Raw genomic sequence first — 23,504 nt, forward strand, 5'->3', positions numbered from 1 at the left:
CCCTCCCCCTCCGCCCCTTTCCACCGGCCGCGGGAAATCAAACGGGCTGGTCGCGCCCCAACCGCCACCTGGCCTGTGCGCGCAGGGCGGGGCGGGGGGCGCAGCTTCGGGGTTGCCCCTGACGACCCCGGTGCGCGGCCGGCGCCGGCAGCCTCCGCTCTGGCTGCGCGCCGCACCGCTCATCTCCGCCCTCGAGACGGCACGTGCCCGCACACCGCCTCCTCCCGGCCCGGGGGATGCCCCGCACGCCCCGGGCCGGGGTCCCCGCCGGCCGAGCGAGCCTCCAGGCGCCGCGGAAGAACGACTCTCCCAGCTCGCAATTGCTCCCACTTTTATTTTTGAGGTGGGACGCACGGAGAGCGGAATGCACAACTCCGTTGTCCGCGCAGTCAGCGCCTTAAAGGGGAGAGCTCCCCCCCGAGCCCTTTCCAGGCCTCCCCGGCCTCCCCAAGGACCGTCGCCGCCGTGATGTCCAGCTCCCCGCAGCTTCCCCCGCCTTCCTTCTTTGCCTGCACCTGCGCTTGCCGCCACCTAGAACGCACCTCCGTGATTTGCAGAGCAACCTTTTCAAGTACCGGCTGACCTATCCCTCCTCACCATCACGTCATCCTTTCCTTTTCTCGGGGCGTTTTTGAAAATATGAGCGTATCTCGCCCTGTGCCCCCGCTGCGCTGGACGGAGCTGGTGGGCGTGCCTGACGCCTGCAGCACTGCCTGGCACAACGTGGACGCTCACTTGTTTCTTGAGTAATCGGATGGTCCCCATTGCACAGATGGGAAGCCTGAGGCCCCGGCGCGAAGCTTGCCCCAGGTTTCCCCGGAGCCCGGGTGCTCGGCCCGGAGCTGCGATCTCCCTCCCGGAGTAGTGCGGCTCCAGAGTCGCTCCTCCCGAGGGCCGCCGCCCCGCCCCCGCTGCCGGACCCGGGCAGCGCGTATTTTTAGCCGGGACGGAGCGCGTGGACCAGCCTTCGTGCCCCTACGCGCCGCGGGCCCCAAGCGCGCCTCTCCAGCCCCGGGGTCCGCGCCAGGCTCGGCGGCGACTCTCCGGCGGCCGTGCTCCAATCCCGGTCCCGGCGCGCCCTCTGCCGGCCGCTCCCGGAGGCGCCGGCGCCGCCTTCCTCGCGGTCCTGCCACCTGCGGCTTACTCCGCCCGCCCCACCCCTCCGGCCCGGTCCGAGGCGACAGTTCTGTGTCCCCGCGCAGCCGGCACCGCGGATAGAAAAAGAGAAAAAAGCGGGAGAACAATTAAATCAAGAGGCAAGGCCGCGAAGGATGCAGAAATGACCACTCTCCCTCGGACTGTTAAGGACCCGTGTACCTGTGTCCAGCCCCGAGATCGAGGCAAGCAGACGAGGGCAGGGCTGGGGCAAGGCGAGCAGGAGACCTCCCAGTGCGGCCCCGGCAGCAGAGGAAGCCCGCAGAAGGTACAGAGAGAGGGCAGGTGTGGGCTGGTTAAACCGTGACAGGAGAGGAAGCTCATAGGAAAGATGAGCCCTGTTTGCGGTAAGAGTTTTTAAGAAAAGATGTCAGGAGACCCCTGGGTGAGGGCGCTGAGGGGCAGGCGCCTGGCGACAGGACACGACGCTTCCTCCTGCAACAGTAACATCCTCCCTATCTCCACGGTCAGGAATTAGCTGCCACCGAGAGAAGCAATTAATTTCCCTGTTGCGCTGAAGGGTCTGCACGGGTGATTTTCTGGGGATTTACAGATGTTTAGGGGCTGGAGGTAGCCCGGGCTCTGGGCGTCCCGGCAAAAAGGGTCCTCCTTTGTCGCTCTCTTTCCGTTTGCTCCCGTCCACTTGAAGTTCCCTGTCTCGCCCGTCTCGTTCACGGGTTTGAAACCAAACAAAACGCGAAAAACAACGCCTCCTTCACTGTGGCCCTTCGCGGCTCCTGCAGAGAAGAAGATGTGCGAGGTCAGACGGAGACGCTGTTTGAAAGATTTAAGAGCCGGTGCCGAATCCTGCTGGCGACACACGTCTCCTCGCAGCCCAAACCAGAGCTTCCGCTCTCTCCCCTCTAACACCTGCTCGCTCGCTCTCTCTCTCTCTCTCTCTCTCTGTCTCTCCTCGGCTGCTCCAGAAAGTGCCACAGACCCCGCGGCCCTCTCTTCGCCCGTCGACTCTTCCTCGGCCTTTGCCTCCGTCTTCCCCGCCTTCCAAGCTCTGCTAAGACCGCTAGATCCTTGACCTTTTCTCCGCCCTCTGCCTGTCTCCTTGTCCCATCTGCCGCATCGGATATTATTTACATGTCCTTCTTGAAACTTCCTCCTTGTCTTGTTGGTTTTTTTTGGGTTTTGGGGTTTTTTTTTTGTTTTTACCCAAGAGCAGTAAGAGTTGAGATTCTTTTTTAGCACCTAACTATGTGCCACACGCTGTGCTAAGCAGCCTAGGGGACTTCGGTCATTAATTCCTCACGGCAACCCTGGGGAGTGGGTACTATTATCGTTATACCCACCCTTCAGATAAGGAGACTGAGGCAGAGTGGAGGTAAGCCAGCAGCCCAAGACCACACAGCTCCGGAACCGGCCAAGCGGGGGGGTTCAGACGCAGAGCAGCCTGACTCCAGGACCTTTCTTCTGAGTCACCAGCCTCCTGCCACCGCGCTGGGACTGCACTTTTCCACCTTCCTCCTCCCCTCTAGTACTTTCCACGTGTCAGGCTCTTCCTTCCCAGCCAAGTGTCTTGAGAGGCCGCCTGCGTTACGCAGGCTCTGCTTCTCCCCCAGGCCCGGCATCCGGGACCAGCGTTGATGTCGGTCACACTACCTTGTTCGACGGACCCTTGCTTGCCCCCGTTCCTCCGCCTCCGTCCCCGTGGCAGATGCCCACGGAGACCGTTTGGCTCTCAGATTTCTTCAGGGACTCCGCAGCCTCTCCCTCGCCCCTTCCTCGAGGTCAGAGCCCCCCAGTTCTTCTCTTCTTCTGACTCTGTGACCCCTCCCGTGGAGGCCCCTCCACCCCCACTGCTTCAAATATGACCTGTTAGGGGTCTACCTTCTTAAGCACCGAGCTTGTGGCATTTCGTTAATGCCAGCCGTAGGGAGGCAAAGACAACCCGAACCCAGTGACCCCCCTTCCCCAGCCCGGACCACCTGAGCCCCAGACCCACGATGGCCGGCCGCCAGCGGGAAATCTCCAGGGCCCCCTGCCTGGGGAAAAGGCTCCACCATATCGGGGCACAGAGAGGTGAACCCCACCGCCCCCACCTGGTTCACACCGTCGGCATCTCTCACCCGCATCAGCTCGGTGGCCTCCCCCCTGCGTGGTTTCCTCGCCCTCAGAACTGCCCTCTCCAGTCCATTTTGCACAATGGACCTCACAATGGACAGCAGCTTAGCCTGTCCCACCGCCGTCCCGCTGCCCTGCTTGATTTCCACCGTAGTATTTATTCGTACCTGACATTTGCTTGTTTGTAATTTGTAAGCTTGGGATCTTGTCTGTCTTGTCCACTGCTGTATTCTCAGTGCCTCAACCTGTACCCAACACGTAGCAGGTGACCGGTAACTACTTGACCGGATAAATGAAGGCAGCCAGAAACATCTTTTATTATTACTATTTTAAGGTTTTTTTTTTATTTTTTTCAACATTTTTATTTTTGGGACAGAGAGAGACAGAGCATGAACGGGGGAGGGGCAGAGAGAGAGGGAGACACAGAATCGGAAACAGGCTCCAGCCTCTGAGCCATCAGCCCAGAGCCCGACGTGGGGCTCGAACTCACGGACCGCGAGATCGTGACCTGGCTGAAGTCGGACGCTTAGCCGACTGCGCCACCCAGGCGTCCCTTAAGTTTATTTTGAGAGAGAGAGCACGAGCAGGGAACGGGCAGAGAGAGGAGAGAGAGGAGAACCCCAAGCTGGCTCTGCTCTGTCCGCACAGAGCCCGATGTGGGGCTCGAACCCACCAACCCGAAGATCGTGCGTGACCTGAGCGGAAGCCGAGAGGCGGACGCGTAACTGACTGAGCCACCCCGGCGCCCTCCGAAACATCTTAATGAAATGCATTTTGGTTTTCGCGATACTCAGGCACCTTCCACGTGCACATTGTCTATGGCCAGCAACTCATCCGCGGGGCACACGACACAAAGAGATTCCTTCCACAGATGTGCACGTCGACGTGCCTGGGAACGGGGAGGCCACCCGGGCGTCCATCGCCGGGCGCGTCCTGGGTAAAACGTGGTAGGTGTCCACCCGGGGTGTCACGCAGCACTTAGAAGTGACCCCGTGACAGGCTCCGTGCTCTGTGACAACGTGGACGGACCCTCACAACACGGCCCTTAGAGAAAAAAGAATAGGAAACCAAACGAGAAAGACCGCAGTCTCACTTACTTAAAAAAACACAGCCCCACAAACAACAAGTCACATCTGGTCAGAATACGTGGAAACCAGAAGGGAGGGGCGCCTCGGTGGCTCAGTCGGTTGAGCGTCCGCCTCTCGCTTTCGGCTCAGGTCGTGATCGCCCGGTTCGCGGGACCGAGCCCCACATCAGGCTCTGCACTGACAGCGTGGAGCCTGCCTGGGATTCTCTCTCTCTCTGCTTGTCCCCTGCTGGCGCCCTCTCTCTCTTATAATACACTTTAAAGAGATACACAACGGCACGATTCCCTACAGAAAGGCAGGGTAGAAGGGGGTGAGAGGTTAACAAAATAACCAAGCAAACTTACGAACGTATGAATGAAATACTCTATTCTGCCGTGACTTCTCATTAAAGGCTCACGGGTGACATTCAAAAACCCGAGGTGAACTTAGCTCTAAAGACCCACCATCCAGCCCTCTCTCTTCCTGTTGCCAACGAGTCTCTACTCACCCCGGCCCCTCACTCCCTCCTGACGGGTCCTCCCATTGTCTGAATGGGCCGATGCAGCAGCCACTCGCGACCTGTGGCCATTTGAGTCCAGTCAAAATGAAATGAAATACGAAATCCACATTCGGCTCGGGGACAGGGATGGAACACGTCTGCGGAACAGACACTTCTGTCGTCACGGAGGGTTCTAGCAGGCAACGTGGCTACACGTGCTTCTCTGTACATCGCAGCTTCCGTGACGCTAAGTCTGTCCCCGAAGCCCAGGGATTCCTGCCTTGCCTTAATTTCACGGACACTTACGGACTACCTTCCTCTGGCCGCATAGCGAGGGAGGCAAGGGCACTAGCAGCTGTAATGGCCCCTGCAGTGCTCCCGGACCACTCTGCAAATCTCCTAAAGACGTCAGGTGGTTCACGGTCAAATGTGCCTCTTCATTTACGTCTCCCAAACAAACGTTTGTGGCGCACCTACTGTGTGCCAGGCGCTATAAAAAAAATAAATAAAAGGTGCTGCGGATACGGTCGTGGACAAGACACGCGCGTTCCCTGCCCCCAGACAGCTCACGTTCTAGAAGGCCCCACGATGAAATAAGGAAATGGATGCACACGATAGTTACAGATATGATCACAAGCCATGAAGGAAAGGCACAGACTGGTGTGATAGAGAGTAAGATGTGGGGGGGCGAATCTAGAATCGGGCCACCAGGCCCCCACTGCCAGGGGAGGTGTCACAGTCTATGCGCTGACCTGAAGCATGGGAAGAAGAGAGCCGAAGGAAAGGATGAGGGAAAGAGGGTTCCGGGTGCTTGAAGCCGCTAGTGCAAAGACCCTGAGGCAGAAAAGCTTGAGCCCATTGGAGGAAAAAATTTAATGGACAAAGAGGAGGGCGAGAAAGGCAAAACCTGGGAAATGAAAGCTTTGGAATCTGGATTTTATTCCAGAAGTGATAGGAAGCGTTTGAGGGTTTTAAAAGGGGGAGTGAGTCATATGGCCTGATTTATTTTTATATTTTTTAAATAGGGGCACCTGGGTGGCTTAGTCGGTTAAGCATCTGACTCTCGATTTCGGCTCAGGTCATGATCTCCCCGTTCGTGAGTTCGAGCCCCACGTCAGGCTCTGCGCTAACAGCGTGGTGCCTGCTTGGGAATCTCTGTCTCCCTCTCTTCGTGCCTCTCCCCTGCTTATGATCTCTCTCTCTCTCTCTCTCTCTCTCTCTCAAAAATGAACAAACGTTAAGTTTTTTTAATTAAAAAATTTATTTTTTAAAGATTTTATTTATTGTTTGCTTGTTTTTATTTATTTTTGAGAGAGAGAGAAAGACACAGAAGGTGAGCGGGGAAGGGGCAAAGAGAGGGAGACAGAATCCAAAGCATGCTCCAGGCTGTGAGGTGTCAGCACAGAGCCCGATGAGGGGCTCCAACTCCCCAACCATGAGATCATGACCTGAGCCAAACTGAAGCTTAACCGACTGAGCCACCCAAGCGGCCCTAAAGATTTCATTTTTATGTAATCTCTACACCGGGGGAGCGGAGGGGCTTGAACTCTCAACCCCAAGATCAAGACTGGTAGACTCCAGCTACTGAGCCAGCCAGGCGCCCCATGAAATAAATTTCATTTGTTAAAGCACTTTCAGGGTCACAGAGAAATTGACCGGAAGATACGCAGATTTCTCACATACCCCCCACACCTCTACTCCATCTGTTTTTGTGGGTTTTTTTTTTAACATTTATTTATTTTTGAGAGACAGAGACAGAGCACAAGCGAGGGAGGGCAGAGAAAGAGGGAGACAGAGAATCGGAAGCAGGCTCCAGGCTCTGAGCTGTCAGCACAGGGCTCGACACGGGGCTGGAACCCACGGACCATGAGATCATGACCTGAGTGAAGTCGGGTGCTTAACTGACTGAGCCACCCAGGTGCCCCTCCAATTTTTTTTAAAGATTTTATTTTGAAAAAATTTTTTTAATTTTTTTTTCAACGTTTTTATTTATTTTTGGGACAGAGAGAGACAGAGCATGAACGGGGGAGGGGCAGAGAGAGAGGGAGACACAGAATCGGAAACAGGCTCCAGGCTCTGAGCCATCAGCCCAGAGCCCGACGCGGGGCTCGAACTCCCGGACCGCGAGATCGTGACCTGGCTGAAGTCGGGCGCTTAACTGACTGCGCCACCCAGGCGCCCCTATTCTGAAATTTTTTAAATGCTTATTTATTCTTGAGAGAGAGAGAGAGAGAGACAGCGTGAGTGGGGGAGGGGCAGAGAGAGAGGGAGACACAGAATCCGAAGCAGGCCCCAGGCTCTGAGCCAGAGCCTGATGCGGGGCTCGAACTCACGAAGCCTGAGACCATGACCTGAGCTGAAGTCCGACACTCAGCCGACTGAGCCCCTCCGGGGGGGGGGGGGGGGGGCCCTACTCCATCTGTTTTTAAAACATCGTCTGGCTGCCCTGTGGGACATAGAGCGGCCAGAGGCAGAGGTGATGGGGGTGCGGACTCGAGTGGCGGCAGCGAGGGGGGAGGAACGGGGGCCGGTATGAGAGACGTTTTGGAAACAGGGTCTGCAGGACTTGGTGGAGAGCTGGATGTGGGGGTGAGGGGAAAGGAATCAAGAAATCTGGGTTTTTCGCTCCCCCCACTCCCACCGTGGGTGACGATGCTGATTTCACTGAGCAGCCCCGGGGAGGCGCAGACAGGCAGGGGCTTGGTGTGGGGCTCGTTGGAGACCCCGGCCAGGAGAGCAGGGGCCGGTGGTTGGAGGAGAGTCGAGTCAGGCTGGGGACAATCCCAGCCAGAGGCATCCACCTGGGAATCTGCCCACACACGCGGGCAGGGTCACGTGAGCTCTCTAGGAGGTAGAGGGTTCCTCTCTCTATTGTCATAGCTGAGGAAGCCGCCCCCAGACAGTGAGTGACCCAGGAGCAGGGAAGGCGTGACACGGGCTGTGGGAGGTGCAGGGGGCCTGCACGCGCCCTGTGGGGAAGCGGTGGGCTGCGAAGGGCCTGAATCCAGGCGGGAACTTGTTCTCCACCGACCGAGCCGGCCCCTGAATGGTGATCTAAAGCCCTTCACTGGGCTCTTGGTTGAATCGAATGGTCCCAGAGGACTGACACCACTGATGGGGACGTAGGCCTGGCCGCCAGGCTCCAGGCTCCGGAAGGCACCGAGGTAGAGCAAACTCTGACATTACACCTCGGGCTGGGAGGCCAGGGGGGCCCTGAAGACCGGCTGCTTGGATGCACGGAGGGTTGGTGGGAAGAGAGACTCCCTCCTCTCTAAAGGGGCAGGAGACTTGGGCCCCAAGCGGGGGAATCCACTTGCTTGTCCGAGTCCCGTCCAGTATTCTTTTTTTATAAAAATTTATTTATTTTGGGGCGCCTGGGTGGCGCAGTCGGTTAAGCGTCCGACTTCAGCCAGGTCACCATCTCGCGGTCCGTGAGTTCGAGCCCCGCGTCGGGCTCTGGGCTGATGGCTCAGAGCCTGGAGCCTGTTTCCGATTCTGTGTCTCCCTCTCTCTCTGCCCCTCCTCCGTTCATGCTCTGTCTCTCTCTGTCCCAAAAATAAATAAACATTGAAAAAAAAATTAAAAAAAAATTTTATTTATTTTGACAGAGAAGAGAGAGGGGGAGAGAGAGAATCCCAAGCAGGTTCCGCACCGTGAGCACAGAGCCCGATGTGGAGCTCGAACCCACGCGAACCCTGAGCCGAAATCAAGAGTCAGATGCTCAAGCGACTGAGCTCCCCCAGGCGCCCCAAATATCTGGTATTCTAGGCTGGGTCGCACATCCTGAACAGGAGAGGAGGCAGCCCGGGAGGGAGAAGGGATTCAGAACCCGCCACATGCCAGACCCGGCTGTCGCAGTCCGGCGGGCTAGACGGCCACGCGCTCTGTGGGACAGGTGCTGGGCAGAGGTGAGCACCGGGGTGGTGAAGCAGGCGAGATGCCAACGCCGTCGAAGTCAGCCCGGCAGGGGCAGGAGGCGGAGCCAGATCCCAGCTCTGGCCAGGAGGTGAGAGGGTAGCCAGGAATGGGATTGGCATCGGGTTGGGGGCAGGTGAACAGGCCTGGGACGCGAGATCAGCGCGCGAGTCCCTGTCGGAGGTGAGGCCCCCGTCTGCCCTTGGACCTTTCCTCTCTGAACACGGATGTCATCGCCCGCTCACCTCCTCTCTCACATCTTGAGATATTCTTTTCATGGGTCTAGACCAGCCAAGAAGCTGGTCTATCGACGCCAAGAAGCGTTGGTACCCAGCTAAGCTTTCTTTATCCGCTGTCCCCAGAACTCTAGACCCTCCCTCATCCTGCTGAGGGCCGGCTTCCCTCACGTTCCTCGGCTCTGGCTTCTCTGTTGCCAAAAGACTGGCTTCTGGGCTGGGTTCGGCCCGGTCCTGGCGCTCACTCAGCCCCCACGTTCCCCGCGTTTGGTCCCCCGTCTACGGCACTTTCCAACTTCTCTCTCGAGCACCCGGGTTCAGCAAGGCCTCTGAGAATGGGGGATGAGGAGGGCTTTTGGGTAGGGCTTCTCCTCCGGACCCAGAACCAGGCCTGCCTCCGTCTTCCCCACCTCCACTCACTTCTTCTCAGCTTCCAAAGAGGCGAGGTCAAAGTCACAAAGATCCCTGTGGTATCTTCTTCTCAGGAGCTCCTCTGACTCCCGGAACTGCCGCTCATAAGCCCATCACTCACTGGTGGTAGACAGGTGGCCTGAACACTCGTTACGTGGTATGTATTTTGTTGATTATCGATTGTTTTCCCCCCTCCCAGCTGTGGGGAAGGGGCCATACTGCTAAGGTCACCACCCCTGTGTCTCCAGTATCCGGCACCTAACAGACGCAGATATTTAAAAAAAAATTTTTTTTATGTTTATTTATTTTTGAGAGAGAGAGAGAGGGAGACAGAGCGCAAGGCGGGGAGGGTTCGAGAGAGAGGGAAACACAGAATCCAAAGCAGGCTCCAGGCTCCGAGCCATCAGCCCAGAGCCTGATGGCGGGGCTCGAACTCCCAGACCACGAAATCGTGACCTGAAGGCCCCCCCCCCCCATCCCGTGCCCCTCAGATGTATCTTCCCCCCCCCCCCCAGTATTTTGTTTCAGATGTATCTTTTAAAAGGCATAGAAAAAAGTTCGTAGGCAAATACGGTAAAACATTAATGGTTGCTGCCTCTGGGTCCTGGGGGTTATGTTTTTGTTTTTCTTTCTTTTCTGATTTTCCCAAATGTTTCCACAAAGACTTGTATTTTCATGATAAAGAAAACTTGACAGAATCTTTGTTATCATGTAAAACCATTCCTCTTGATATGCCTGGAGCCCCTTTCCTGTCGGTGAGGGTCAGTGCTACTAAAAACAGTGGCCTGGTCCTCAACCCCAGTCCTACCCACCTTCCCAAGTCCAGCTCTGCTTGTGACTGGCTTGCACACCCCATCGCTCTGATAGCTTCCCAAGACTCTCAGAATCCTGGAATCCTTTATTTTTTAAACATTTATTTATTTTTTTTTTGAGAGACAGAGCACCAGCAGGGGAGGGGCGGGGGGGGGGTGCACCAAATCCGAAGCAGGCCCGACACCGGGCTCGAACTCACGGCTCGAACTCACGGCTCGAACTCACCAACCGTGAGATCACGACCTGAGCCGAAGTCAGACGCTCAACCCACTGAGCCACCCAGGCGCCCCTAGTGTTAGACTAGCTTGACCTAACACTACTTTCTATATGTCAGAACCTCCTTTCCAATCAGTGCATGCTGCTAAATGTTACCAACCAGCTCTGGGAAATGGAAAACAACATCTGCCAATTTCCCTGACGTAAACACTTCCACTGTGGTCAATTTCAAGCTTCCAGGAAGACATTATTGAATGTGCTGTTAGGAAGAGGTGTGCACAATTGCTTCTTACAAACCTACACATGCAGCCTCCACCACACTGTTGGTTCCCTCCAAAGCCTCACTGCTGCTGCGGTGCCCCGGGGGCTCAGTGGGTTAAGCGCCCGACTTCGGCTCAGATCGTGATCTCACAGTTTGTGAGTTTGAGAGCCCGTGTCGGTGTCGGGCTCTGTGCTAACAGCCCGGAGCCTGGAGCCTGCTTCAAATTCTGTGTCTCCCTCTCTCTGTCTGCCTCAGACCCACTCGCCCTCTGCCTCTGTCTCTCAATAATAAACATTAAAAATAAATAAATAAGCATTTAACAACTTCAAACAAACAAAAAAACCCACACAAAACCTCACTGGTATTCCTTAAAGTATTTTTCATACCACTGTTGCCACTCTTCTGCATAGCAAAAACTATTCCAAAATAGAAGGTTTGGAAAGTCTACCAGAAGAGATACGAACTTACTTGGCAAACTTCTTTCTCAGCAGAACGCTAAACTCTTACCCTCTGAGAAAGAAATGAGAAAATAATGAATCAGATGGATTGCCAGGACAGTATCCAAAGGCATTGAAAATCTATAGATGGGTAGCTGGAGAGTTCTCCCCGAATATCTGAATTTTAATCTTGGTGAGTGGGTGTAACCACAGAAGGTGGGAAAGAAATGCCATCTTAAGATAGAATCTGATCAAGTGCATTCAAATCAGTTCTCAAGAAAGAAATTTCTATGTGACCTAAAGGGGGTTGCTTGGTATGTAAATCATAAAAAAAAAAAAAAAAGAGAGAGAGAGAGGTTCTCCAATGATTTTCAGGGGAGTTCTGATCCAAGATCATCACTATTCCAGGATTCTTTTTTTTTTAAAGGATTTTTAAAAATATTTATTTATTTTGAGAGAGACAGTGAGCTGCGGAGGGACAGAGACAGACAGACAGACAGATGCAAAGCAGGTTCTAGACTCTGAGCTGTCAGCACAGAGCCCAACGCAGGGCTCGAACCCATGATCTGTGAGATCATGACCTGAGCCAAAGTTGGATGCCTAACTGAGCCCCCCGGGCTCCCTTTCCAGGATTCTTTTTGAAGGGGAGACAGACTGGCCTTTTCACAATGAGGACAGATGCACTGTGTTCTTCTGTTCTTAGAGCTGTGTCGTACCAAACGTTGGAGGACACGTAGCTAATTCCCTTGTCCGATGTCAAGGTTCCTTGACTAGATTTTGTCTTTCCACTTACACTTCCTTATAGAAAAGAACGGAGAGTTGGACCAGCCAACATAGACGTTCTGTTGCCCTTCCCCATTTCAGTTCACTTATAGAGAAGCTGATACTCCCACTTTTTGGTCAATCTATCGTGAGTCTGATTAGCCGGAGCCTTTCCTCAACGGTACCTTTCCTCAACGGGAAATTAAGATCGATAGCGTACCGTGTATTTTCCAGGCACAATTCTAGTTGCTGGGAACACAATAACGAACCAGACAGGTTCCCAACCCTACACAGGTTATATTCCAGTGGAGAAAGCCAGACATGAGTAGAGCAATTGCACACATAAATGGATGTCACCAGTATGTGACAGGCTCTATGTCTGCTGTGAGGGCACATAACATGAGAAGCCCACTTAGTCTTGTAGCTCAGGAAAGGTGTCCCTCAAGAAGTGATTTGACTGACCACGTAAACTGGGAGGGCTCCCAAAGCTGAGGACTCTGCCCTGGACCGTGGGGACTCCACACAGGCAATGCTGTGGTGCTTCGGCCGGGTACCAGGTACCTCATCACCCTACAATACTGAACAGTATTTTGCCCTTTTCTTCCTCTGAGTACGTAGAACTCCGTCTTTTGTCAAGGTTATCTGTGCCTTTTGGGGTGCCCAGATGGCTCAGTCTGTTCAGCGTCTACCTCTTGGTTCCTGCTCCGGTCATGATCTCATGGTTTGAGAAGTTCGAGCCCTGCATCGGGCTCTGCCCTGGCAGCACAGAGCCTGCTTGGGATTCTCTCTCTCTCTCTCTCTCTCTCTCTCTCTCTCTCTCTTTCTGTGTCTCTGTGCACCCCTACCCCCCACCTGCACAGCGTCTTGTCTCTCTCAAAATAAACTTAAAAAACAAAATTTGTTTTATTCTTTTTTTTTTTTTTTACATTTATTTCTGAGAGACAGAGACAGAGCACGAGCAGGGGAGGGGCAGAGAGAGAGGGAGACACAGAATCCGAAGCAGACTCCAGGCTCTGAGCTGTCAGCACAGAGCCGGACGCGGGGCTCGAACTCACAAACTGTGCGATCATGACAACCAAAGTCAGGCACTTAACTGAGCCACCCAGGCGCCCCCAAAAAACAAATTTAAGATTATCTGTGCCTTTTTTGAGTTTTGGATGGAAGTTGGCGAGGGTTGTTATCACTCAGTGCCCCTGTCATATCATGGAGCCTGTGCCTTAGGTCAGTGAGGACACTTCACCGATGTCTCAGGGAAATGAATCAATTAAGACTGGCACATGACACACGGGAGGTACAGTCACACAAAGACGACAGCACTTTTTTTTTTTAAGGAATAACTTGATTGAAATATAATTCACATAACATCCAATTCAATTTTTTAAAGTGTACAATTCAGTGTTTTTTTAATATCTGAAGAGTGGGACCATAGCTCCAATCAGTGTTAGAATATTTTCTTCAGCACAAAAGCCATACTCTGCCCCTCCCTGTACTCTTTAGCAGTCCCTCTCTGGCTCCCCATTTCCCTCTAACTTCTCAACACTAGGTGTCTACTGATCTATTTTCTGTCTCCATGGATTTACCTATTGTGGGCATGTCATGTAAGTGGAACTCTATATACTATGTGGTCTTTTGTGACCGACTTTCATTTAACACGTTTCAAGGTTAATCCATGTTGTAGCATTTACCCGGTACTCCATCCTTTTTTATTGCCCTGTAATATTTCGTTGTATGCATACACCATACTCTATTTATCTATTCATCAGTTGATGGGCTCCAGGAGTTTCTGCTTTTTGGGCTACGATGAACAACGCCGCTTTGAACATTCCTCTACAAGTTTTGGTAATTGAAGTGAAATTCACATGGCATAACACTAACCATTTTTTGTTGTTGCTGTTTTTTAACGTTTATTTATTTTTGAGACAGAGAGAGACAGAGCATGAACGGGGGAGGGTCAGAGAGAGGGAGACACAGAACCTGAAACAGGCTCCAGGCTCTGAGCTGTCAGCACAGAGCCCCACGCGGGGCTTGAACGCACGGACCGCGAGATCATGACCTGAGCCGATGTCGGCCACTTAACCGAATGAGCCACCCAGGCGCCCCAACACTAACCATTTTTAGATCAATGAAGTGCCAGTTAGAGCATTGGGTGTTGTGCAACCCCCACCTTCACCTAATTCTGAAACGCTTCATCATTCCAAAATAAAACCCCCTGCCCATTAACCCCACTCCCTGGTCCCCTCATCCCCCAGCACCTGGCAACCCCCAATCTACTTTCTGCTTCTAGGATTTACCTATTCTGGATAGTTCTTGCCATTCATATCATAGGGTATGTGACCTTTTTTGTCTGATTTCTTTTACTTAGCATATTTTTGAAGTTCATCTAGTGGAAGCAGGTATGAGTACTTCATTGCTGTTTTGTGACTGAATAATATTCCATTGTACACCCCCCCCCCTTTATCCATTCCTCTGTTGATGGATACTTGGGTTGTTCCTACCTTCTGACTACTGTCAATAACGCTGTTGTGAATATTTTCCTGCAAAGATTTAAGTAGCTTTTTTTTTTTTTAAATGATTTGGGGCATACACCTAAGAGAGTTGTTGGATCATATGGACAAACACATCTTTGAGGAGAGCAGGTAGGGGCTTTAAACAATGCGCCCAGACCCTTACGGGGGGAGGAGGGGGGTGGTGGTTTTGCGTTTTACAAAGGAAAAGGCGGAAACTTCAGAAAGCTGAGTGGAAGGAACGGGGAGTGATAGTGGACCACGCCGCATAAACGTATTAATTCAAGCCGGTGTTTGCGGTACGCATCTACCAGGTCACGGGATTCTAAAACAAAACAAGAACCAGATCCAGGGTTGGGGACTCCCAGCCCAGGTATGTGGCTGCTCGTCTTCTCTACAGGACTGCTGCCCGCCTGGTTTGCGGAAGCAAAGCAGGTGGCCACGAGGGTAGTGCCGGAAACCTGGAAACTGGAAGAAGACCACAGAGTTGCGGGAAAAGCGGCAGCTTTCTTCCCTAGGAGGAGAGCCAGGGAAATAAACCGCGAGAGACGGGTTGTCCCCTGCTTCGTGGTCGCCTTCCACGACCTGGAGAGCGTCAGCGGACCGTAACACGCCAGTCGGCTTTAGAGCTTTCCCAGGGTGCTCGCAGACAACTGCTGTGGAGCAGCCGGGGGGCCGGGATCGGGAGAAATAAATGCCTTGCGAAGCTCCCTAGAGCTCAGCCGTACGGCAGCCGCCCCGGCGGCCCCGCACCCAGGGAATCGACAAGATGGTGGCCGCGACCCGGGCGCTCTAGCTCCCGGGCGAAACTCTATGGCAGGCCCGAGGCCGGGAGGTGAAGCTGAGATGGGCGGTAACCCGACCACACTAGCGCGCTAGGAAGCGTGAGCGGAAAGAGCTCTTGCGCGCATGCGTGGACGGGGGGGGGGGATGGGCTTTGAGACGAGGGGCCCACCCCGCAATGCAAGTTTTCTGAAACGTGTGAGTCGTTTAAGTCCAGTTAAAGCCGAGGTGGGGCGTTCCCAAGACGCATGCGTCCTAGCCGAGCCCAGCGCTACAGTGGCGTGGTCTTTTCAACGCCCGGCGTACAGACGACGTCTGAGGTGGAAGGGGCGGTCAGGATTCCCAACACGCATGCGTTCTGAGGCCGAGGCGTTCCCTTCGGAGGGTGTGGAGTGCAGGGCTCCTTATTGCGCAGGCGCGAGTCCCGTCCGGTAGGGGTAGTGGTCTATCACGGGAAGGGAAGAGGAGGTTGAAGGGCTTGAAAAACCGGGTGCGCTTGCGCACTGCCTACTGGTGGGAAGCTCTCTGGGTTGGGGAGGGGCGGGGTCACGCGTACGCGTCATTGGATGGGAAGGTGGGAGGGAGGGTGGAGATCGGGGAGGGTCTGTGCGCTTGCGCAGTGCGGGGGTGGAGGGCGGAGGGGATAGATAGCACGCTTGCGCGGCTGTCACAGGGCTGCTTGGTTGGTCAGTGGGGAGTCGGCGCCTGCGTACTAAGACCCGTGTGCAGCAGCGGCGGCGGCGGTAGAGGCGGCGGCGGCGGCGGCAGCGGGCTCGGAGGCAGCGGTTGGGCTCGCGGCGGGCGGACCGGGTCGAGTCAGTGCGTTCGCGCGAGGTGAGAGCGGGCAGGGCGCGCGTGCGCGGAACCTCGGCTGGGGCTTGGGAGCCGAGATGGAACTGCTCGAGGGTCGGGGAGGGGGCAAAGGGGAGCGGCGGCGGCCGCCGCACAGGGTTCGGTCCGCGAGCGGCGCGAGGTGCGGAGAGGCGCGGGAGCGCGCCCCGGTTGGCGCGCGGGGTGACGGTTGGGGCCGGCCGGGTGACGTTGGAGCGACGCAGGGCGGGGGACGGCGAGCCGCGAGGCCGCCACGCGGGAGAGGCCGCCGGGCGGCCACGCCGGGGCGAGGGCCGGGGGCCAGATCGGCCCGGAAGGGCCAAGGTACCTGGGCCGTTGAGAACCGGGCGCCGCGCGGCCACGTGAGGTGGGGGAGGGGGCTATTCGGTGAGAGGGCAAGGGGGGGGCTGGCGGCCGGCCGGAGAGGGGGGGAGGGGAGGCGGCGTGGCTCCGGCCTGGCGCGGCCTTTGAGGAGGGGGTGGCGGCGGCACCGGAAGTGTCCCCCCTACCGGAGGCTGCCCTCTGGGTCGGAGGCCGCATGGCCGAACGTGGACGGGGGCCGCATGGCAGCGCGGGGACCCCTCCCCCCAGATCCCGGCCACCGGAAGCCCCGGGAGGCCACATGGTGGGCGGGAGCCGGCAACCCCCAGCGCGGAGAGAGGTGGTCGGTCCTCGCGGGCGCCCAGGGTAGCTTGGAATTTGGGGGAGGGGGCGAAGGCTGAGGCCCGCACCTGATCTCCCCGGAGAGCCCGCTGCGGACATATGTTAGCGTGCCCCCGCCCCATGGGCCCCTGGCGCGCTACCCCCCCGCCCCGACTCCCCTGGGAAGTGAGGCGGCCAGCCAGGTGCGAGCAGCGCTCTCCCGTGCTGGGTGGCCGGAGAGACGGGGAGACTGAGGGCGATTGGACGGGAGCCCAGCTCTTTTCGGCCGCGCCGACAGCGCCTTAAAGTCCCGAGCAGAGGAGCTCCCCGCTGTGATAGGTGCTCTTCACCTTGTCACGGTCTTCCTCCTTGTGTCTGATTTGCGGGCTCCTGCTTTCAGAGCCCCAACTCTGGCGGCCTAACAGAACTTCTGCTACTCACTACTCCCAGCGTTTTGCTTTCATTTTATTGTCATTCACGCTGCCCACTCCTCCACTTTCCACTGAGCGCACAGGCCCGGCCTGAAAAGCCGACAGGACCGGTGCATCCTGGGAAAAGGGGGAGGGCCCTCGAGGAGAGGCCGGGTTCCCGGGTTCCCTTTGGGAAACGAGATGGAGGTGTTTGGCAGGGGGAGAAGTTAGAGAACAGCTTTACTTTCTCTCCCTCGGCTGTGTCGGAAAAGGCCTGTTGGAGAGGCGGGAATCCCCCAAAGAGGCCTTGTGGTTTCCTGTACCAGTGACTGGCGCGTGTGGATCGGGTGGGGGGTGTAACAGACGGGTGGGGCCCTGTCCTCCGGTCTCCACCCTCCCCTCTCCCCGCTACGGTAGCCCCGCCCTTTTGCTGGCTCGCGGCTGCTCACCTAATTATAGCCCTGTTCTGTGTGGGGAAGAGGGGTGGTTGGTTTCAGCGGCCAGTAACACCTGAGTCTCCCCCCGCCTCCCAGGAATTAGGCGTTTGCCCATCTTGGAGATTTGGCATCCTAACTCCCCAGAGCCTTCTGTTCCCGGGCCACCCCTTTAGCTTTCAGTTGGGCTAGGGGTCCGGCTTGTGTTCCCACCACTTCATACACACGCCCCATCTTACGGGTTTGTGGTCCCGACTCCGTATTTAACCTGGGCACTTTGACTTTCCTTCAGGCGGGTGATGGAACGGAGGGCTGGGGAAACTGAAGCCTGTTTCCAGAGAGCAGTGGGGCAGATGGAGAGCTCTGTCGACCTCCACCTCTACTGACTCTGCTTCTCTTTGACTCTAGTTGGAATCGAAGCCTCTTAAAATGGCAGATGATTTGGACTTCGAGACAGGAGATGCAGGGGCCTCAGCCACCTTCCCGATGCAGTGCTCAGCATTACGTAAGAATGGCTTTGTGGTGCTCAAAGGCCGGCCCTGTAAGATCGTGGAGATGTCTACCTCCAAGACTGGCAAGCACGGCCATGCCAAGGTTAGAATTGGATCTCTCCATCTCTCGCCTGCCCCACACTTCCCTCATCCGTGGGGCTCCCGGCAGCAAGCTGCCCTCAGTCCTAGCCCTCTCCATTCCCGGAGCTCTCTTTTTACCCCCCAGTTCCTTGTGTAGTGCTCAGCCCTGGCTACCTTCCACCTTCCCCCGGCCTTCAGCCTTTCGTTACCTCCTGTGCCCCGTCATTGCCTCGTGCCCGGTCCTCTTCCCCACTGGTGAGTCTCTAACTTTGCCAGGTGGTCTGGTCAGCAGCTCCTTCCTTCTTGGCTTCCACTTGTGGTTTTTCTTGCCTGGGGTTCTAGTTCCCAGGCTTTCTCTAGTCCCACTACAGGGCAGCTTCCCCTGGAGGGGGCCAGCGTGCCTTGAGCTTCCAGATCCCCTCCTGCCCCACGCCCCGATGTCCGATGCAGCGTCACACTGTGTCTCCGCCTGCCCCTCTCCCGGAGTTTCCTGAGCCTCCACCTCGCTCTCTTGGATCTGGACGTTGTTGCTAGTGCTTGTCAGTTTTTTCTGCCCTCCCAAAACTCGACCTGACTCATCCTTGCTGGGGTTCTTGTGGTTTTGTTCCCTGGTCGGTTTGTCTTCTGTTGGCTCGGGGTTCACCCTGGGTCACCCCCAACGTCTGCGTCCTTGTCCGTGTTCTTTTGTGGCGTTTATTCCCTTTGCGTAATTTTCTGTCCCCGAAGCCTCTTCTTCTCCGCGCTCTTCCTTTCTTGTTGCTTCCTGTTTTCCCAAGTTCACCTTTTATGCTGATGTCCAGATGCTTTTCCAGATGTTCTGCCTAGAGTCCTCCCGGTCCCCTGGGCACATCGGTCAGTGTCCTGGTAGCTCAGGGTAACTGGCTGCTTGGAGCCTGCCCTCCTGTTTTCTTTGTGCTGTCAACCCCAAAGTCAAGGGCAGTCTTTCTGCCTCCCGTTCTTAAAGGCTTTCGTGCTTCTTTGGGCTGATTGGTTTAGTTCCAGCTCCCCTGGTCTTTTCCCTGACAACCTCGTCGGACTTCCCTCACCAGTCAGGAGCACCTCGAGCCTGTCTCTTTTCCATCCTAGAGCTTGGTCGGGTTTCTCTTTCATGTGATGCACACATACAGGTCCACCTGGTTGGTATTGACATCTTTACTGGCAAGAAATACGAAGATATCTGCCCGTCGACTCATAATATGGATGTCCCCAACATCAAAAGGAATGATTTCCAGGTATGTAGGTGGGTTAGTGGTTTGTCGGTGGCCATAGGTGACCGGGAGAGAGGGGAACGGCCGGAGAAGGGGTTTGGTGTTAGAGGTTTGCCACCAGTTTGTCCTCAGACCCTTTATCCTCCCCCCTACCTGGGCCAACCTGCAGCTTCCTTCCTCCTCTGCCCCCAGCTGATTGGCATCCAGGATGGGTATCTATCGCTGCTCCAGGACAGCGGGGAGGTGCGAGAGGACCTTCGTCTGCCCGAGGGAGACCTCGGCAAGGAGATCGAGCAGAAGTATGACTGCGGAGAAGAGATCCTGGTACGCGCCCCCCTCCCTCGGGCCTTGTGCCCAGCTCCTCTCCTCGCACTGCTTCCTCTGACCTCATGTCTGACCTCCCCCCCCAGATCACGGTGCTGTCTGCCATGACAGAGGAGGCAGCAGTTGCAATCAAGGCCATGGCGAAATAAGTGGCTCCCAGGTGAGTGTGCCGGCTGCCCGTCCCCAGCCCCTACACGTGCTCTGCGTCCCAGACAAAAACCTGCCTCAGTCCTGTTCCAGGTTCCCCTTTCTGCCCCAGCAGGGTCGCCCCCCACCATGGACAGGACAGTCCAGTCTCACCAGGTGTCTCTCCTCCCCAGGGTGGCGGTGGCGGAAGCAGTGATCCTCCAGCCTGCAGAGGCCCCCTTCCCCAGCCTGGCCCAGCTCCGGCCCGGCCCCGGGCTGGACGACTCCTACACAATTTATTTGACGTTTTATTTTGGTTTCCCCCACACCCCCTCAATCTGTCGGGGAGCCCCTGCCCTTCATCTTGCTCCCTTGGCCAGGAGTGAGTGACCCATGGCCTTGGCGAAGTTGTCCTCCTCTTCTCCCCTCGCACTACAGTCCTGGTCGGGGAGAGGGGGCGGGTGCTGCTTGTGGTTTAGTGGGTTTTGTTTGGTTTTTGTTTTCTTTCTTTTTTTCTTTTTTTTTTTAAATTCAATCTGGAATCAGAAAGCTGTGGATTCTGGCAAATGGTCCTTGTGCCCTTCCCCCACTCATCCCTGCTCTGGTCCCTTGTTCCCCTTGGCCCTTGACCCCAAGCACCACCCCACAGACTGGGGACCAGCCCCCTCTCCTGCCTATGTCTCTCCCCAAATCCCTTTAGCTGGGGAGGGAAGAGGAGGAGAGGGGAGGGGACCTGCCCCCTCCTCAGGCATCTGGGAGGGCCCTGCCCCCACGGGCTTCACCCTTTCCTGTGGGCTCTCTCCCCGACACATTTGTTAAAATCAAACCTGAATAAAACTACAAGTTTAATATGAAGGCCCCAATTCAGTTGCTTCTTTGAATTGAATGGGCATTTGCGGACTGGAGGGGAGATGAGAAATCCTGTCCACCAAACTCGGCCATCCGTTCGCTTGCTGTGCATCTGCCGGCCACCCCGCCCCTCCAGAGAGCCCTGGCCGCCTCCGGGTGAGGCCACACAAACAGCAGCAGCAGCCAGGGGCACTGGCAGGTAGATTTTATTGGACCGGGACACACCGGGGACCCTCACCCACGGCAGGGGGTGGGGGGAGGCTGAAGATAAAATCTGATGGTCACTTGTGGTAGAATCGTGGGTTCTGGCTGTGCTGGATGAAAGGGAGCCGAGGGCCAGGTTGGCTGGTGGCCGCAAAGCCCGACTGGTGGCAGTGACGAGAGGGGGGGTTCGGTCAGCGAGCACCCTCTCCTTCCAAGCCCTTGAGCCCCCCCCCCCCCCCCCCCCCCGAGAGTGGGAAGGTGGGGGTCTGGGCGCACCTGGCTCCCGACCTTACCTTTCCCGCCGGTTGCATCTGCACAGGGAGCTGGGGAGAGGCCAGCAGTCCAGGGGCTGGATGCAGAGCTTGGGGATGCATGGGGCGCAGGGAGGACTGCGGAGAGGAGAGTCAGGACCGGAGGCAGCCGGGGGCTCCCCTGAGCACAGCGCTTCCCCTGAACTCCCAAGACCCCATACTCACAGAGTCCGAGAAGGCCGTCTGCTGGTTGGCATGCTCCATCGGCTTCTGTAAGGATAGAGCGCCACCCGGCTGCAGGAATCCTAGGGAGGGAAGGAGGGGGGTGTGACGCAGCCGCCGGGGGTGGGGGAGGCGGGGAGGGCAGGGTGCTCGCACAGGGGTGTCGTCACCTGTCTGGGTGGGCTGGAAGTGGCCGTGCACTGCGTAGGGCTGTGGCTGCGGCTGCGACAGGTACTGCACTGCGGGGAACGCCGAAGGCGCTGAGGAAGGGACGACGCACGGCCATCAGAGCCTCCTCGTCTGGGTCTTGCCAGAGTGCCCCCCCCCCCCCCCCGGGCCCACCACTCACCTCTGAGCTGCTGGCTAGGGCTATAGGCCGGCTGCGTCGGGCCGTAGTGCGGCGGGGGCTGAGCGGTCCCATAGGCACCGCCGGGGCTGCCTTGGAATTGACCGTGCTCTGGGGTCCCTGCGAAAGCCGCCGCTGAGCCCACGTAATGCCGAGTCTGAGGAGGGAGGACGAGAGCTGGCCGCTGTAAACTCCGAGGCGGGACCTCAGGGGCCCACCGTGCCCGGCTTTCCCCCACACCGTGAAGGGTCCGACGCCAGTAACGCCCATCATCTGAGTGCTGGGTCACTAAGGGCGCCTAGGTGTGGGTGGGAGAGGTCGGGGGAGAACAGGCCGGGACGCCCCATCCTACTCCTTACTGTAAGCACTTGGGGCCCGAACATCTGTTTGGCCCTGTCAGCCGCCATGAGGGTGCCTGGGCGATTGTGTCCTCCAGGGCTCCCTAGGGAGGGACAGGGGCTTCATGAGGCCGGAAGGGGTGGCTGTGACCCCCAGGAGGGCCCGTTTGGACACGCGGTCTCTCCACTCCTCACCCTGCATGCTGAGGAGGTGCGTTCCCGTGTGGACGGTCAGGCTCTGCTGGTACGCAGCTGATGTCAGAGTGGTGAGGTCACTGGGGCGAAAGGCGGGCGTGTCAGAGTCGGGGACAGGCGCCCCCTTTTGCCACTAGACGCCGGGCGTTGTCACCCGATCCCAGTTACACCCTGCCCCGATATTATTTTTAGCTCTCCAGTCCCACCTCTGCTCCTTTCGCCTCCGTTTCTCCTCCTCGTGTAAAACTTTCTTGAGCTGCAAGAAAAGCTGGTGCTTCTCCTCTTGTAAGGCCAAAAGCTTCTCCTGCAGTTTCAGGATCTGAGAAGCGAGGGGGGCAGAGATGAAGGCAAGAGGGCCAGAGGGAAAGCGCTGTGAGAGATCAGGGGACTCGCTCACTTGCTCCTTGGTCTCCTCCAGAGACATTCTCTCTTCCATCTCCTTTTTCTTTCTCCTCTCCTGCTCCTCCTTCATCTTCTGTTCCATCATCTTGTCCACCTCTTCCTCTTCTGGAGAGAGTCGGGCGGAATGGGAAAACGGCAGGGTGGTTAACAAAGCGGCCTGGTGCGCACCGCGGGCCAGCGAGGCCTGGTCACCACGATGCTCCTCGTGCCTATCTCGGCAATGGCTCTTTCCCCGCCGAGGGGCAGGCGGGTGGGTCTAGTAGGTGCTCTCCAAGGTCCTTCCCGACCCAAGGGTTCTGGAGCGGAGACCCGGCCTCCGGCTTCCACCACCCGCGGGGCTGTCTCATCCTTCCTGCGGCGCGGCCGCGGCGGCGCGCTGCACGGCCCGGGGTGGAGGCCTGCTCCGGGGAAGCGGCGCCTCCCCGGGGCCCTGTGTCCTCCCGCTCGGGCCCGGCTCACCTTGCCGCTTGCGCTCCCGCTCCATCATGATGTGCCGGTGCAACGCCCGGGCCATGGCGTTGGAAAGCTTGGGGCGCTCCAGGAGCGCGGGCATGATGCCGCCGGGGGCGCTCGGGCCGTGGGCGCCCGGCTCTGTCACTGACTGCCAGACCTCGGACCGGGCCTACCGGGAGGCGGGCGCTCAGGGCGAATCGCGCCCGGCCGGCAGAGGCGGAAGCCCTCCCGCCGCCCCCCTCCGCCCGGCCGACCCCGGGGGCCCCCGCGTGCGCCGGCGGGCCGGGGTCTCCTGCCTCGGCGCTGCCCGCCCCCCGGCCCCTCCCTACCCGCCTGCTCTGCGCTTTCTCCGCGGCTCCTGCGCGCCTCGGCCGCGCGTCACATCCGGCCGCCCGGCCGACTCCTTCCGGAGCCGGGGCGGCCGCCGGCCTCGCGGGTCGGGCGCAGGGAAGGGCGGAAGCGGCCGCGACGGGTGCCGGCGGCGGTCAAACCCCGTCGCCGCGGCCCGCGCCCCCGGCGGGGCGGGCCCGGGGCTCGCGGGGGCGGTGCGCGCGCGCGAGAAAC

General features: G+C 57.4%; 2 protein-coding genes across 11 annotated transcripts; one reads left to right on the forward strand and one right to left on the reverse strand.

Annotated features, from left to right (window-relative positions):
* Positions 1-1,113: 1,113 nt before the first annotated feature.
* On the forward strand, positions 1,114-20,543 carry EIF5A (eukaryotic translation initiation factor 5A). Of its 8 annotated transcripts, none has more exons than XM_043582913.1 (6): positions 1,114-1,423; positions 17,859-18,044; positions 19,150-19,254; positions 19,423-19,554; positions 19,641-19,714; positions 19,875-20,543. In XM_043582913.1, the coding sequence occupies exons 1-5, from the start codon at positions 1,280-1,282 to the stop codon at positions 19,701-19,703; spliced, it is 630 nt and encodes a 209-aa protein (XP_043438848.1). In that variant the 5' UTR covers positions 1,114-1,279; the 3' UTR covers positions 19,704-19,714; positions 19,875-20,543. The 8 variants fall into 8 exon arrangements, with proteins under 8 accessions (XP_043438848.1, XP_043438851.1, XP_043438852.1 ...); XM_043582916.1 differs by lacking the exon at positions 1,114-1,423 and adding an exon at positions 15,526-15,564; XM_043582917.1 differs by lacking the exon at positions 1,114-1,423 and adding an exon at positions 15,812-15,967 and having other exon boundaries at positions 19,795-20,543.
* Positions 20,544-20,719: 176 nt separating this feature from the next.
* GPS2 (G protein pathway suppressor 2) lies at positions 20,720-23,484 on the reverse strand. Of its 3 annotated transcripts, XM_043582910.1 has the most exons (11): positions 23,270-23,484; positions 22,947-23,109; positions 22,483-22,592; positions 22,292-22,404; positions 22,086-22,165; positions 21,912-21,994; positions 21,556-21,709; positions 21,377-21,466; positions 21,210-21,289; positions 21,027-21,122; positions 20,720-20,894 (listed from the first exon to the last, which is right to left on the reverse strand). In XM_043582910.1, exons 2-11 carry the CDS (start codon positions 23,038-23,040, stop codon positions 20,811-20,813), a joined length of 984 nt encoding a protein of 327 aa, XP_043438845.1. In that variant the 5' UTR covers positions 23,041-23,109; positions 23,270-23,484; the 3' UTR covers positions 20,720-20,810. The 3 variants fall into 3 exon arrangements, with proteins under 3 accessions (XP_043438845.1, XP_043438843.1, XP_043438844.1); XM_043582908.1 differs by having other exon boundaries at positions 22,292-22,592; positions 23,270-23,393; XM_043582909.1 differs by having other exon boundaries at positions 22,947-23,288.
* Positions 23,485-23,504: the final 20 nt, after the last annotated feature.

The sequence above is a fragment of the Prionailurus bengalensis genome, chromosome E1 (assembly GCF_016509475.1).
Source record: "Prionailurus bengalensis isolate Pbe53 chromosome E1, Fcat_Pben_1.1_paternal_pri, whole genome shotgun sequence".
Classification (NCBI taxonomy): domain Eukaryota; kingdom Metazoa; phylum Chordata; class Mammalia; order Carnivora; family Felidae; genus Prionailurus; species Prionailurus bengalensis.